This window comes from Ailuropoda melanoleuca, chromosome 18, assembly GCF_002007445.2.
Source record: "Ailuropoda melanoleuca isolate Jingjing chromosome 18, ASM200744v2, whole genome shotgun sequence".
NCBI lineage: Eukaryota > Metazoa > Chordata > Mammalia > Carnivora > Ursidae > Ailuropoda > Ailuropoda melanoleuca.
This window is the reverse complement of record NC_048235.1, coordinates 30,545,028-30,562,586: the sequence shown is the minus strand read 5'-3', so window position 1 is coordinate 30,562,586 and position 17,559 is coordinate 30,545,028. Positions and strand designations below refer to the sequence as shown.

General features: G+C 36.7%; 1 protein-coding gene across 1 annotated transcript in view; it reads right to left on the bottom strand.

Moving 5' to 3' along the window:
- Nucleotides 1-17,559, bottom strand: part of KAT6A (lysine acetyltransferase 6A) — a 110,403-nt gene that overhangs the window by 30,054 nt on the left and 62,790 nt on the right. The window contains 2 exon segments of the mRNA XM_019798711.2: nt 11,001-11,119; nt 17,022-17,338. Of these exon segments, the coding sequence (XP_019654270.2) occupies nt 11,001-11,119; nt 17,022-17,338 (436 nt within the window).

Genomic DNA, 17,559 nt, shown 5'->3' with positions numbered 1-17,559 from the left:
TCTTTCTTCCCCAATGCTTTTTTTGTTCATCTACACGCAGATATTTCCCTTGCTTTACCATTACATACTGATAAAAGTCTAGGAGTTTATCTTCAGCCCTATTATCCTTTCTCTCCATAGGACCTCTAAGCCAGTGACCCTACCCATTTTTCACACTCTGTATGCCTTCTTTTCTCCTTATCCAGCTTGATTCCAAGGTCTTTTACTCTACCTCATCTTTGCATATATACTTATCTTCCATGCTCTTCTCCCAATGCAATGACAAAATCCCAACTCTGGTTAAATTCACTTCTCCATGTAATCCAACATCTGAATATGGTTAGAGAAAAACACAGCATCACGCTGTTCTCAATTTATAATTCTTAACTACTAACCTCAAATGGGCCCTTCTCTAACTCCATTCACTCTCCCATTTTCCTTAAAAATTACTTCATACTTTCTATCTCCTCAAGTCCCAACACCTCTTAGCTCATCTTCACTTTCAATCAATGCCTTTGCTTCCTACTACACTAGAAAACTAAGAAGCAGTCAAAAGAGAACTTCCATAGCTTTCCAAGCCACATCTACATGTTTACCCTCTGTGCCCACAGAACCTGTCGTTCCTTAATACTATAGCTCAATTGTCTGTGCTCCCATCTGAAGTCAGTGCCTTCACTTGCACACTGGACAATTTTCCCTTCCCTCTTTTGCATCATCATGTTTCTCTCCACCAGATCATGCCTATCAGCATATAAACCACTATTATTTCTTCCACGTTTAAAAAAAATGGGTATGTTCTTTTGCCCTCACATCTTCATCCAACTATTCTCTTTCTGTTCCTCTTAATTGCAAACTACCTCAAAAGAGTAGCCCCATATTACCTCTATAACCCATTTCTTTTTTCTATTCCTTTCTGAATGAGCTCCAATTATATTTTCATCTTCCCCTTCCCTCATGGAAATTGCTTCTCAAGTTCACCTTCATGTTACTAAATCTGACGGTCAATTTTCAGTCCTCAATTTATTTGACGTATCCACAAAATTTTCCATTCCTTCCTTCTTGAAATATTCTTTTTCACTTCGTTTGTAAGGAACCAATAGCTCCAATATTTTCCTCCTCCACTGGCCATTCCTTCTCCTTTCTCCAATCTCTAAAAGTTGGGAGTACTTCAGGACTCCTCAGAGCTCTGCCCTTTCCTTTGGTGACCTCATCTAGTCTCCTTCCTCTTAGTACCACCAACTCACTGACAAGTTCTACATTTACGTTTTCACCCCAGACCTACGCTTTGAACTCCAGACACATATATCCCACTGTCTACTTGATATCCCCTCTCCTGAATGCCTTATAGGAATCTTAAGTTTAACGTGTTCAAAATCAAACTCCTGATCTTTTTTCCTCAAACCTGCTCCTCCTTAATTCCTTGTTTCACTACCTAATCCATCAGCATATCCTAATGGTCTACCACCTTCAAAACATACTGAGAATTCCAATTCTACCCCTAGCACTATGATCCAAACCACTGTTATCTCCTATTTGGATAATTCTAATGCCTCTTAAGTTTCCTTCTTGTTTTTGTATTTCTCCCTCAATCTACAAGGAAGCCAGAGTAATTCTGTTCAAACTTAAGTCACTCTTCCACTCAAAATCCTCCAAGGGATTCTCACTCAGACTAAAAGCCATACTCCTTATGATGACCTAGAAAACCCTATCATATCTGACCTCCCAATACCTTTCTGCCCTCTCATCACCTAATTTCTATTCTACCTCATACTTACTCGGCTCCAACTACACTGGCCTTCTTTGTGTTTCCTTGACCATGCAAAGTACAAATCCCAGTTCAGGGCCTTTGCATCTCTGCTCCCGTCTGGAATGTTACTCTCCCTGATACTCACATGGTTCATTCTCTTACCTCCTTCAGGTTTCTGTGAAATGTCAGACAGTCCCTAACCCAACAATTTAAAACTGCACAAAAGGATCCTTTGCCTCTGAATTTTGTCTCCCTCCCTTACTTTTTCTCCATAACACTACCACATGGTATACCATTTACTTTAACCTAGCCCCACCCCAACGAAACTGTAAGCTCCTAATGAGGATTTTTTTTTTTAAATCTTTTTTGTTCACTGTTGTATCTTCAGCCCCTGGCAGATGGTAACCTGTACTCAGTAACATTTATTGTTAAATGTTATCTATGATAACAACCTCAGCTATTATCTACTTAGTTTCATCTATCACCCGTCTGCTGATAACCTCGCATACCTCCTACCGGAAACCCTCCTGACCTGCATATACATATATACACTAGCCTATAGAAATCCTCCATTTTAGATTTCATACAAGCCCCTAATTTATGTAAGGAAGGTCTCTTCTATCAGAAAAGCTCCTCTTTCCACATTTAGTATCACCTACTCAAAACAGAAGAACACTGGGAGATTTATCTGGTTCTGCCCTCTCCTTCAACCGCAACTCCAAAAACCCTGTCGAAACCCATTCAATCCTCAATCTTTCTCAAAATCTCTGCCTACTTCTCTTCCACCTTCATTTGGGTCCCAGACACTTTTCATTCTAATTATTGTAATCATTGGACTGGTAGATGTCCTTGTTCAGGTCTTATTCAATCCACGACTCACTGTATCACCAAAGCTGAGTTTCTAAGCACAAATACAATTATGTCACTCTTTTTAAAGTCTTCAATAGCTCCTCAAGAGCTATTTAACTACTTGAAAGAACTCCTGTAACTAAAAATGAAGTACAAACTTCTTAACATGAACCATGGGACCTGTGTGATCTGGTCCATACTTAATTTCAATCTCATCTCTTACTTGAACTCCAGCCAAACAAGCTGCATGCAGCTCCAAGGGTTCAATAAGCTTTCTCAAACCCAAACCGGTCTTCCTGAGATGCCCTCCTCCTTTTGCCCAATAGTAAGTTCTTACTCATTCCCTCAACAGCCTGCTCAAGTATCATCTCTTCCATGAAGACTCCCCTAACATCCCTAGGCAGATGCCTTCCTGTTCATTCTCATTTCATCTTATATATATCTCTATGGTAGCATGATACCATGAACTAGAAATTAAGAGTTAAGGAAGGATCTGGAGTCGGACTGGATGGGTTCAAATATTGATTCTGATAATAACAACTATATGACTCTAGGTAAGACAATCTTTCTAAGGCTTCATTTCTTCATCTGTAGAACAGGAACAAGTAACAAGGTTGTACTAAATGAAAAAAAATTGATATATAATGTTATATGTAGTACCTGGCACACAGTTAAAAGGGTATCTATTACTAATCACATGGCTTTGTTTATAAATATCTCTTCAACTGGAGAACAAGGACACATTTTCTATTTACCTAAGTATTTCCAGCACCTAGCACCAAGATAACTAGCAGAAACTCACATTTATCTAGTGCTCATTATATGAATGACACACTAAGCACTGTGCAAATATCAACTCACTGAATCTTTTCAACAAATCTATTAAGTAAGGTCACTCAGCAGAGGTAGGATTTGGACCTGTGCAGGCTGTTTCTAATACCTAGGCTCTTAAACACTATTTTAATAAATATTCAATAAAATCGTGCTAACCTGTCAAACAAATGAACTCAAAATACATTTAACTAGCCTTTAATATGTGATTTGTAATTAATGGGTAAATGCCTAAGACACTAAAACAACCTCCCATTCCCCATCTCTAATTTTACCAGTACCAAAGAGAAATCATTCCAACAACAAAAAAGCAGTCATGGGGATACTTTTAAATCCTGGCATATCCATGTCCTCTTACTAGCTCTTTTTTTTTTTTTTTTTAAAGAGAGAGAGAGAGAAAGCGAGAGAGGAGGGGTAGTATGGAAAGGAAAAAAGTATCTTAAACAGGCTCTACACCCAGCTAAGAGCCTGATGTGGGGCTCGGTCTCACAACCCTGAGACCATGATAGGAGCTGAAATCAAGAGGCAGATGCTTAACCAACTGAGCCACCCAGGTGCCTGCCCCCCACTACTAGCTTTTAAAGTGCTCCAAAATTCAGCCCTATACCAGTTATTCAATGTATTTCTTACCATTGCCCAACAAAAATTCACTCTGTTTTATCTATCAAACTAAATACAAGCAGTTCTTGCTTTATATGATGCCATGTTAACACAAACATGACTATCTAAACTGAGATCAAATCTCAGTCACCACAGAAATGTATAAAGAATGGACACGATTCCACTAGGCACGTTTCCATTAACACAGTCCCCTCACAGCAAGGACTGTCTGTACTGTGACATCTTTATGAGCAACGACTGTGTTCCTACATCATCTCCACATGTGACTTGCATATATTAGGCGCTCAAGTATTTGTTGCTCTGATGGACCAATAATCACAATGTCTCTCATATTTATAGTTGTCATTCACTCCTCAAAGCTCAACTTAATGTTGTTTATCCTACCCTGGTGAGCCCTCATTCTCTCCATTTACCTAAATCTGAATCAACCTTTTAAGCCTGCTTCTTTTGTAATCATCTCAGTTCATAACAACTCCTACTAATCTTAGTATACTCTGACCATATGGAACAATCTGTATCGTTTAATATAGCAATGACTTACATTAATTCGTATTCTTATGTCACTGTTTGCTGTTTATCTTCTATATACTTTTCCCTACTTGGATTTAGTGCATGCCTTATGATTTTGATGCCTCTATAACTTTTTTTTTTTAACAGCATAATGCAGGACATTATTGTGATTAAGGGCATAAGATGTGAAGCCACACAGGCCTGAGTTCAAACTCCACTTCTGCCATTACTAGTTATATAACTTCAGGAAAGTCACTTAACTAAAAGTCTTGGTTTCCTCCTATGTAAAATGGTAATAACAATCCTTACCTCACAGGATTAGGAGAGTTGCTGAATATAGTTTATTCCATTTCTAATAACTGTTCAATTCTTTATTCAAAGAAAAAGATTAACAGCCCACACGGATTTCAAAAATGCTCTGTTAACTTTATACAACCATACAAAAAGCCCCCACAAAAACCAATCAAATTCTTCAAAATTAGAAAGCATTAAAATTAGTATGGAAATATAACATGCTATTTGGTGATATTTTATGTAAAAATCATTGTATATATTTCAAAAAAGCTATTATGTTCCAGTGGGATGAGCTGAATATAAATGCTTCTTTCTGGTGATGGAACTTTTAAGAAAAACCATTTCCTCCAGGCCCATAAGTTAACTGTTGAAAAAAAATCCAGAACAAAAGCCTATAACTACTAATTTCTCATACTTCTGTTTTTCTTTACAGAGGTGGCTTTTTTATGAACATATTCACTGTATAGCTAATGAAGAAACATAGTACCAGATAAATGATATTCCTACTTCTTCTGAAGTAAAAAAAAAAAAAAAAAAAGGAAAGAAAAACCAAAACGAATTAATAGATGGCCCTTTCTTATAAACAATTCAATAATTCTTGACTCAATCTGATAAATGCATCATACAAAACTCAATTACACAATAAAATCACTATGAGCAAATATTGGATTTGCTTTTCTGGGCACATTTCTTACTACATGGTAAGCAGTATTCTCTGTGAGAATAAAAACTGTATCTTACTTATAGCCTCTACACCTAGCACAGTTCCTAGAACCAAGACAGCGAGCAATAAATGATAGGTTGCTGGCTGGAAGAATTCCAAAATTAATTCCTGTATCACTTATCTTTTACTAGTGCAGCTGTAAGATCACCTAAGGCCCTGTAATCTTCCTGCAATGTTTTTGAAACAAACTTTGAACAAGCTTCTGCTAAGCCATGTCCAGTCTCTCAAAAATTACTTCATGCATTATCTTTGTAAATGTTTTCAAAACATCATATAATTTAACTAATGGTAACTTTCCCAATTGGCTTCAACCCACTTTCTCTATTCCATGAAGTCAGAGAACTGGGGAGTCAATCCTGATGTCCTCTTGCTCCCTTAAACAATACATCAAATCTATCACCAAGTTCTGCTGATTCCATCTCTAGAATATACTCTAAATCCATCCACTTCTCTCCCATTTCCACTGCCACCTCTCTTGTCTAAGCCACTTCTTTCATTTGAATCATTGCAAAAGCCTCTAAATGGGGTTTCTGTATTCCACCTTTGCCTAACTCTAACCCATTCTTCATATAGTGGCAAGGAAAAAAATTAATGCAAGTCTGATCCTATTTCCTTACTAAAATTATTCAATGGTTTCCTACTACAATTACAATAAAAACCCAAATCCTAACTTATGTCCTCAGCCTCTCTCTCCAGCTTCATCTTGTGTGACTCTTTTATTCATTGTACTCAAGTTATACTGGTGCTCTTAGAGTTCCTCAAATTTACAGAGTTCTTATATATGCCTCAAAACATTTATACAGGCAGTTCTCTTATGTCTGGAACATTCTTCTCTCTAGCTCTTTGACTTGCTGACCTTCTACTCATCTTTTACATCTCTGAGTAAATTATTACTTCCTTAAAAGAGGAATCCCAACCTCCAGCAATCTAGATCAGGAAGCCCCTGTTATAATCTCTTGCTGCATTCTTATTTTCTTCCTATTACTTACTGGTTTGTAATTAATGATTTATTTATATGACTGTTTATATATATGACCATTTACTGCTTTATTGCCTCGCTAATGAAACTGAAAGCTTCATGAAAATAGAGTCTATGTCTTTTTGTTCACCCTTCAGCTCTCACACCACGCCAGGCACATGAATACTAAATGAAAAAAACTCATGGAGAAATACCACCTTCATAACAATTTTAGTTCACTGCCAATGAAAATAAACACAAATCAAGAATTCAAAAATCTAGTTGTTTATCTCCTTGGTGCCAGATGCACACATGGACAATCACAAGTTTAATAAAATGCTGGAAGAAACACACAGTTAGCTAGATTACTGTTGATACAAATTTATATTGTCTCCACTGGGCCTCAGCAAGGCTCAGCATCCCTTTTAACTCCTTCTAGTTGATCTTTCTCTTCACACCACTATTATTCCAATTCCTGCCAACCAGACATCTAGACTAAAGGACAGAGGGAGTAGTAAGTACAAAAGCTCCAAGGCAGGAGGGTGCTTGGTGTGTCTGAGAAAGAGGAGTCCAGCTCTAAGGCAGGAGGGTGCTTGGGGTGCCTGAGAAAGAGGACTCCTGTGGCTGGAGTCAAGTGAACAAGGGTCAGAACAAGGGAGAGTAGCCAAAGAAAAAGGCAGCCATGACATGCTACTGGGTCTAAAGATAAAGACAAAGACTTTGGTTGTTAAAAATTCTAAGCAAGTGCTCGCTTCAGCAGCACATATACTAAAAATTTTAAACAAGACTGAAAGACATTAAAGGTTTTCTGTGCAGAAGAGTGGATGATCCAACTTAAGTTTGAAAATATTTACTCTGGCCCGTGTACAAAGAATACAGACTAGAGACTGGGGTGAAGGAGAAAAGCAGAAGCAAGGAGATTAGTCCAGGGGTATTACAACAGCACAATCAAGAGATAATGGTGGCTCAGGCTAAGGTAGTAAAGGTATAAATAGTAAGAAGTAGTCATATTCTGGATATATATTTTTTTTTTTAAGATTTTTTTTTTTTTTTTTTGACAGAGAGAGAGACAGCCAGCGGGGNAGCCAGCGAGAGAGGGAACACAAGCAGGGGGAGTGGGAGAGGAAGAAGCAGGCTCATAGCAGAGGAGCCTGATGTGGGGCTCAATCCTACAACGCCAGGATCACGCCCTGAGCCGAAGGCAGACGCTTAACCGCTGTGCCACCCAGGCGCCCCTGGATATATTTTGAAGTTGGAACCATTAGGATTTGCTGATGGAGTAAATACGGAGTATGAAATAAAGGAAGAGAGACCCGATCCAGTAAAAGGACCAAACTGCCATTTACTCCCACTCTCCACTAAAAGAAACCAAGGATTCTTAGAGAAATGGCTGAATCTACAGCTAGAACAGTAAGAGTCGAGAACATATGGCTGTGGTCAAAGGTAAGGATGATATATACAAATAATGAATCATTATGTTGTACACCTGCACTAACAGAATGTTATATGTCAATTACACCTCAATTTTTAAAAAGAGTTGAACAAATTGGACAAAGTAAAAAAAAAAAAAAAAAAAAAAAAAAGGGGGGGGAAATGTCTATAATGAAAAATCCAGAAGAAAAGGACAAGGAAAGGACAAGAGGTTCCCCTGCCCAAATCTGGAACAACATAAGCATCAAAATAAATACTGATAGCAACAAATTATAATTCATAAAATAAAAATCTTCAAGTCTAAATGGAATGAATAAATAAATGGGAAGAAAAAAAGGCCTTCCTTACAGAGGATGCCAGTTAGTAAACTCCATAAAAGAAATGATGGAATTAGAAAATCAACTGTTTTACAACCAACAAGTAATAGTCTCAGGCAAGAATCACCACTGGATGCTAAATCCAGTGGGTAAAAGTTTGATGAGAAACAGAATATTTACATGGCTTCAAAGTGTACTGCCAGAAGATACTTACAGAAAGAAAATAATTTTACAGAGAAGAAATTCCCCCTTAACGACATGTTCAGAGTTAACATCACTTGTAACAGGACACATAGACACCACATACCTCCCGATACCATGCGCAGATGACATATCATCTCTACAGTATTTCTGCCAAAAGTGGATCACCTGAATCAAATCATGACGAAACATAAAACAAGCTCAAAGGGATGGACAGTCTATGAAATAAATGACCTATGCACTTCAAAAATGTCAAAATAATGGAAGATAAAGACTGAAGAATTGTTCCAGATTAAAGGAAACTAAGGAGACATGACAATTATATGAAACACATGATCCTAGACTGAATAACAACCCAGGGCAAGTTGTTTTTTCCTTTTGCTATAAAAGAGCATTAGTGGTACAACTGGCAAAATTTGAATAAAATCTTCGGATTGGATAATATACTTTATCTCTGTTAAATTCTCGATTTGATGATCAAACTATGATCATGTGCAAGAACATCCTTATTTTTAGGAATATACACAAATGAGCAGGAGTAAAAGGACATTACCATTATGTCTGTAACTTAGAAAAAAAAAGTTCCTCAAAAAAGGAACAACTACCTCCTCCTTTGAATTCCCACTGAACTCTGTAAATTTCTTCTATACCATCTACAGTACTTTTTTTTATTGGTAGGAAACGAAATGTGCCTTGAGAGGTTAAACAACCCTCCCAAAGTAGAAGTCAGTAAATGACAAACCACAAATTGAACCAAGATCTAGCTGACTCAAACCCAATATTTTGTTAAATCATTAGATGGTAGAATGCTCATCAAATGTCTGCTGACTATTTATACTGTTGTTTTTATTTTTCAAAAATACTCGCATAATGACCTACACAAACAATCTATTCACAAATGGGTTTCTTAACCCAGAGTGTCACCTATGCAACAGGAATCCCCAGCATCAGCCTTATAAACTTACTTTCAAGACAAAAGATAGAACTCAACTTGGCTAACATAGTGAGAGTTGGTGGCAAAGAAAGAAAAGACACAAGATAAATGAACATAATCTAGAAGAGCCTTTATGATCCAGCCCTTGCGCTTTTCCAATCTCATCTCTTATCACTGCCTACACCTAATATTCTTTATCCTATGTGAAAATTTATTTATTCCCACAATTAAGCATGTTTTCTCCCATTTTCAAGTCTTTGCATTACTTTTCCTTCTGATTATATGGGACCCCATTCTTTGTTATCCTGATAAACTCATACATGTTCTTTAAGATGAGCTCATGTAGCATTTTTCCTCAAAGAATCCTCCTTTGACCTCCCCAGGCATAGGTAGATGCTTGTTCCTATTCTCCCAAAACACCATGTACCCTACAATTAAACCTTCCACATGAATGAAATTATTTATTTATAAGTCTCTCCTAGACTATACTTTAGAGAAGGAATCCTGTCATTCACTATGGCATCTTCAGCATCTGAAGCATAAGTAGGCTGTCTATATGTTTGTATCTTGCTACATGTCCCAAAGGATTAAGGCAAAAGCATTTAATAAATATTTCTAGCAGTAATGAATATGGGTGTTTTATCACTAGAAAAAAAGCTTGGTTTTTGTTTTTTGGCTAGTCAAATCCCAAACTCTTCTTCATACATGAGACAGAAAATAAATAAAGCAAACTCATTTAATACTGGTAGTAAAGGGGCGCCTGGGTGGCTCAGTCGTTAAGCATGTGCCTTCGGCTCAGGGCATGATCCTGGCATTAGAGGATCCAGCCCCGCATCAGGCTCCTCCGCTGGGAGCCTGCTTCATCCTCTCCTACTCCCCCTGCTTGTGTTCTCTCTCTCTCTGGATGTCTCTGTCAAATAAATAAATAAAATCTTAAAAAGAAAAAAAATACTGGTAGTAAAGGGGCACCTGGGTGACTCAGTGGGTTAACCATCTGCCTTCAGCTCAGTTCATGATCCTGGGGTCCTGGGACCAAGCCCCACATTGGGCTCCCTGCTCAGGGAGGTCTGCTTCTCCCTCTCCCTCTTGCCCCGCTCGTGCTCATGCGCATGTGTACTTTCTCTCTCTCTCAAATAAAGAAATAAAATCTTTATTCAAAAAAAAAGTACTGGTAGCCAAAAGAAACCTGTTTATCTGCAAAACCAAAGCAGTCATAATGGGTTTAAAAGGGATATGTTGGGGCGCCTGAGTGGCGCAGTCGTTAAGCGTGTGCCTTCGGCTCAGGGCGTGATCCCGGCGTTCTGGGATCAAGCCCCACATCAGGCTCCTCCGCTAGGAGCCTGCTTCTTCCTCTCCCATTCCCCCTGCTTGTGTTCCCTCTCTCGCTGACTGTCTCTGTCAAATAAGTAAATAAAATCTTTAAAAAATAAATAAATAAATAAAGGAATATGTTAACTAGCAGAACTATGTATATACACAAACCACATCTATTTGCAGATCAGATAGATAAATGAATAGCTGTTACTTCTTTACCCCGGGACAATTAATTCCCTGTTTCTCGTCCATGACCAAATTATTTGTCCAATCTGACTATCCAACTTTACCTGCAGTGCTTGTTCTTGGATATCACGAAATAATTCCATATCTTTCTCAGTCATGATTTCCTGGCTCCCAAAAAGCCGTTCCTCACTTTCTTGTTTGCCATCCCAGCCATCCTGATTGTCTGCACAGAAAAAAAAAGGGCTCACATGTTATTAATATTATCCTTAGTTTAATATATGAACTAGGAAAAATTTCAAAAGCCTTTATTTCAGTTTGAAGACCTTAATATTATTTTCGTAAGAGAAGAGGATAGCAATAAACTGACACCTAGAAAGATGGGATAATAAATAGCATGTACATATTATATCTGTTTATAATGAAAACCTGACCTGTCCTAAAACTTAAAATTATTACATAACTAAATTTCAACTTCATTGATACATATTTTAGTATATTATGATATATACATGAATATAATATATACATACATATATATGAATATATTATATACACAAATACATATTATAATATATACAGAAGTATGATAAACACCAGGTGACGTATAGTAGTGTTGAAACACTGTACTGTACACCTGAAACTAATATTACACAATATTCTACTGTGTATGTTAACTAACTATAAATAAAAACTTAAATAATAATAATATATACAAAAGCAGAACAGAAAAAAGGTCTAAGGAATATGAAACTTTGAAATAATATGAATACAAAATTTTTAGTATGAATTTAGTATATCAACATTCAAATATTGCTTTTTCATTTTTTGGTAGTATGGAAGACGTTTACGTTACAGCAGGACATGATTTTCATCACATGGAACCAAAACACGTGAAATTTGTTCCTTTTATAAATCTTAATAATCCTGTGATCTTCATAAGGCCAGTACATTTTCATCTCAGCAAGAAGATAACCTTTGAAATAACTACCACACTCCCCTCCCCTATTAAATAAGCAAAACTCCACAAATCTGAGGATCACAGATGATAATCCTCTGGTAAGTATGAGAAATTATAATAATCATTCAGTAAATGATGTATCTTCCTCACATGGGCAGGGAAATTCATGAAAGGAGTATTGGCGGAATATGTAGATCATTATCTTCTGCACTTGAAGATGACACTGCTGATGGACTAATTTCCTGTTTGTATAAGTATGGCAGAAAAGACCAATTTGTGACAGTTCTTTTCAAATTAAATAGACATATAGGCTGTCTGTTATTCCCTTAGTATAAGAATAATAAGGACAAGGACTCACTGCTGAAAATATTCCCAAATTGAAAAACATGTATCTGAAGATACTACGTGACTTTAATGCCCCCTAGTGCATGTCAAAGATGGATGCAGGCACAGATTTAGTACAGCATTCAACAGCATTCTATCAGATGGTGCAGACTGTTCCTTAAACTCTACAATTCATAAAGAAACTTACAAAGCCAATTACAGCAAAAACTCACACCAATGCAAAAAGTCAATACTGATTCTCCATATACTTTACACATTTTCTCTAATAATTTCTATTTCTAAAACCTTCCAGGAAGCTCTTGTAATAATCCATCTCCAATGAAATAGTTAATTCAAAAATGCCGTTCAATAGGATCTGCTTTAGATTCTTTCCTCCTAAGTCCAACCTAAATGGCTTGCATATTTTCTCAGATAAACATACTCAGAGTGGAATTACAGTGTACATGGCTGATAAAGACATGAAAAGTATTCAAACGCTTACAGAGTAATTAGTTGATTGCCAGTCTGGTGAAAGCCAATCAATATAGCATAAAAAGGGGGACCTGACAATGATGAGGATTCCCTCTCCTGTGCTGGACCAATCAACCATTTATATAAGCAGGAATGAAGAAGCAGTGGATACAATCACCAATGAGATACCCAGGGGAAGGAAATCAATGTTAAGAAATTCTCTTACAGTATATACTATATTTTTGGCCCTTCTGATCCAAAAGAGTCCATTCTCATTCTTCTACTTTCCTCAGACACTTTTATACTTCCTTCACAGGGTTAAGTCTGTAAACTCAAGGCGCTAAATAGCAATGAGACTAGTTTAAACTTTAGCAAGACAATCAAAATTTCTCATCTCTTACTTGAATTAACTGCTACACTATTAAGTCTTCACTACAGATCTCTTCTACTTTGAAAACTAGGGATCTTAGCCTGATACACAAGTATGAAATATGTTACAACTGATAACACAGAAATACAAAAATCACAGAGACTACTACAAACAATTATACCCAAAAAAACTGGACTATCTAGAAGAAATGGATAAATTCCTAGAAACATACAACCTACCAAGACTGAATCATGATAAAATAGAAAATCTGAACACAGCCATTACTATTAAGGAGATTGACTCAATAATCTAAAACTTCCCAACAAACAAAAGCTTCACTGGTGAATTCCACCAAATATTCAAAAAACACTTAATGCCAATCCTTCTCAAACTCTTCCAAAAAATAGAAGAGGAAATTCTTTCAAGCTCATTTTATGAGGCCAGCATTACCTAACCCAGTCAAAGATACCACAAGAAAAGAAAATTACAGGTCAATATCCCCAATGAACATAGATGCAAAAATCCTCAACAAAATATTAGCCAACTGATTTCAACAATACAGTAAAAGGATCATACACCATGATCAAACAGGATTTATTCCAGAGATTCAAGGATGGTTCAATATCCACAAATCAGTCGGTACATCACAATAACAAAATGAAAGATAAAAATCAGATGATCATTTCAAGATATGCAGAAAAAGCATTTGACAAAATTCAACATCCATTTATGATAAAAACTCTCAACAAATCAAGTACAGAGAGAATGTAGCTCAACATAATAGAGGTCATATACAACAAGCCCACAGCTAACATCATACTCAATGGTAAAAAGCTGAGAGCTTTTCCTCTAAGATCAGAAACAAGACAAGGCTACCTATTCTCACTACTTTTATTCAACACAGGATTGGAAGTCCTAGCTAGAGCTACTAGGCAAGGAAAAAAAAAAGGTATCCAAGTTGGAAAAGAAGTAAAACCATCACTATTTGCAGATGACATAATATATAGAAAAAAACCTAAAGACTCCACCAAAAAACTGTTAGAACTAATAAATGAATTTAGTAAACTTGAAGGATACAAAATAAATACACAAAAATCTGAATTGTTTCTATACACACTATTAATGAACTACCAGAAAAAGAAATTAAGAAAACAACCCCATTTACAATTGCGCCAAAAAGAGTAAAATACCTAGTAATAAATTTAACCAAGCAAGTGAAAGAGACGTACATTGAAGACAAAACAGTGTGTGTGTGTGTGTGTGTGTGTGTACACACATATAAATGACATTAATGAAGAAATTAAAGACACAAATAAATGGACAGATATTCCACACTCATATATTGGAAGAATATTGTTAAGATGTCCACAGTACCTAAAACCATCTACAGATTCAATGCAATTCCCCCCAAAAATTCTAATGGCATTATTCCCAAAAATGGGGGAAAAAAATCTAAAATTTGTATGCAACCACAAAAAAAACCCAAATAACAAAAGCAATCTTGAGAAAAAAGGACAAAGCACTAAAGCTCCCTGATTTCAAACTACATTACAAATCTACAGTTATTAAAACAGTGTGGTATTGGTATAAAAACAGATAAAGAGATCAATGCAACAGAACAGAGCACCTATAAATAAACCCATGCATATATGATCAATTAATTACAACAAAGGAGCCAAGAATATACAATAGGGGGAAAAATGTCTTTTCAATAGTGTTGGGAAAACTGGACAGCCACATGTGAAAGAATGAAACTACACAACTCTCCTATACCACACACAAAAACTAACTCAAAATAGATTAAAGACTTGAATTTAAGACCTGAAACTGTAAAACTCCTAGAAGAAAACACAGGCGGTAATCTCTTTAACACACTTTTTGACGATCGTTTTTTAAATCTCATACCGAAACCAAAAGCAACAAAAGCAAAAACCAAACAAGCAGGACTACATCAAACTAAAAAGCTTCTGCATAGATGAAACCATCAACAAAATAAATAGGCAACCTATGGAGTGTAAGAAGATACTCACAAATCATATATCCAATAAGGGGTCAACATCCAAAATATACAAAGAACTCATTCAACTCAATAGCAAAAAACAAACAACCCACGGGGCACCTGGGTGGCTCAGTCAGTTAAGTGTCTGACTCTTGATTTTGGCTCAGGTCAAGATCTCAGGGTCTTGAGATCGAATCCTGTGTTGGGCTCTGTGTTGAGCTCTGTGCTGGGCATGCAGCCTGTTTAAGATTCTCTCCNTATGAGAAACAAACTGAAGACTTCAGAGGGGAGGGGGGTGGGGGAATGGGATAGACTGGTGATGGGTAGTAAGGAGGGCACGTATTGCATGGTGCACTGGGTGTTATACGCAACTAATGAAGCATCGAACTTTACATTGGAATCCGGGGATGTACTGTATGGTGACTAACATAATATAATAAAAAATCATTAAAAAAAAAAATTCTCTCCCCCTCGGGCTCCCCCACCTCCACGACTCTCTCTCCCCGCCCCCCCCAAAAACCCCAAAAAACCAGAAACAAAAACACCCCACAAAAATCAATCCATTTTATTTTTTTTTTATTTTTTTTTTTTAAAGATTTTTTATTTATTTATAAGGCAGAGATAGAGACAGCCAGCGAGAGAGAGGGAACACAAGCAGGGGGAGTGGGAGAGGAAGAAGCAGGCTCATAGCAGAGGAGCCTGACGTGGGGCTCGATCCCATAACGCCGGGATCACGCCCTGAGCCGAAGGCAGACGCTTAACCGCTCTGCCACCCAGGCGCCCCACAATCAATCCATTTTAAAATGGGCAGAAGATCTGAACAGACATTTTCCCAACAAAGACATAAAAATGGGCCAAAGATACACGAAAGATACTGTACGTCATTAATCAACAGTGAAATGCAAATCAAAACACCTGTCGGGATGGCTATTATCAAAAAGACTAGAAATTACAAATGTTGGTGAGAAAGCAGAGACGAGGGAACCTCTGTGCACTCCTGATGGGAATTTATATTGGTGCAGCCATATGGAAAACAGTATAGTGGTTCCTCAAAAAATTAAAAACAGAACTGCCATACAATCCAGCAATTCCACTTCTGGGTATGTATCCAAAGAAGACGAAAACATTCATTTGAAAAGATATATACACCCCATGTTCACCGTAGCATTATCTACAATAGTCAAGATATGTAAATAACCTAATCCATCAGTGGATTAAAGAAACTGTGGTGTATGTGTATAGTATTCAGCATAAATAAATAACATACCTACATACATACATACCTACCAAACTCATAGATACAGAGAACAGATTGGTGGTTTACCAGAAAAAAGGTGGGAGGTAGACGGTAAGAGAAATGGGTGAATTATTTTTCTTTTTTTTTTTAGTTTCAATAAACAGAATTTTAAATAAATAAATGAAAACTAGGAGAATTATCCTGAAGTTGTGGTCCTCTCTCTTTCTCTCTTTTAAAGTATAATTCATGAAATATTACAACTATATTTGCCAAGATTTGAAGTAGAAAAATCAGTGACCTTATCATACGTATATTTTGGTCTTTTCTCTATGTTTAGATCAATAGCATTTTATCTACCCACACTCTTTTCTAATTTCCTTCTGGAAATAAAGTAAGCATCATGATGCTCATCACATGATTTATTTTGTAATTTATGAAATGTAAAGATATCCCTGATTTAAGGTCAGGCCTTAAATTTCTAAGATTCTTTGTGGTTCTACCAAACAACAAACAAACAAACAAAAAAAAACAAAAAAACACCATCTTTTGCCTAAGAGCTCCTATTTTGCCCATTCTTGCAATTTCATCTCCAGCCTCTCAATCCCTGCCACAGTCACCACCTTACTTTAATCTAGATATGTATCTTTAATATGTTCTTCTAGTCCATAACCACAGATAATAATCAAATATAAATCTATTCTAGATAACTAGGTTATTCCAAATAATACACTTTGGGAATACATTTTGCTGCTAAGTGAATTTTTACCTGTGGGCCAATCTGAAGTGCTTGATTTTCTGTTGCCCTTTTTCCTGATTCTATATTGCTCAGAGTAGTCTACCACTTCCCCTCGAGGTTTCCGCCCATCGGGGGAAGGGGTGAAGAATTTGGTAAGGCCATCAATGAGCCCTTTGGTTTTCTTGTTGAACTTCAAGGGGACACTGCTATCTCTGCAGAAGTCCAAACCATCTATTCGCTCTAAATATCCTTCTTCTGATGACGATGCTGATTGACCAGAAAGAGTGATTTTACGTTTCCGGCCCCTTCCTGGACCAGTTCGAACTTTGCTGAAGGGGCCTTTTGATCTAAAAAAAAAATCAAACAGGGAAAAGGGTAACTATTAAAAAAGAAATATTTATTTAATATATAACATGTAATTAGTAAATAACCTATAGCTTTATTTAAAAAACTATATTGTTAAGAATATTCCATAAACCATAAATATTATAGGAATGAGAAGTAATACTGTTATTAGAAATAATATTTCTGGAAAGTCTAGTGTTTTATAGCAAAAAGAATCCTAAGG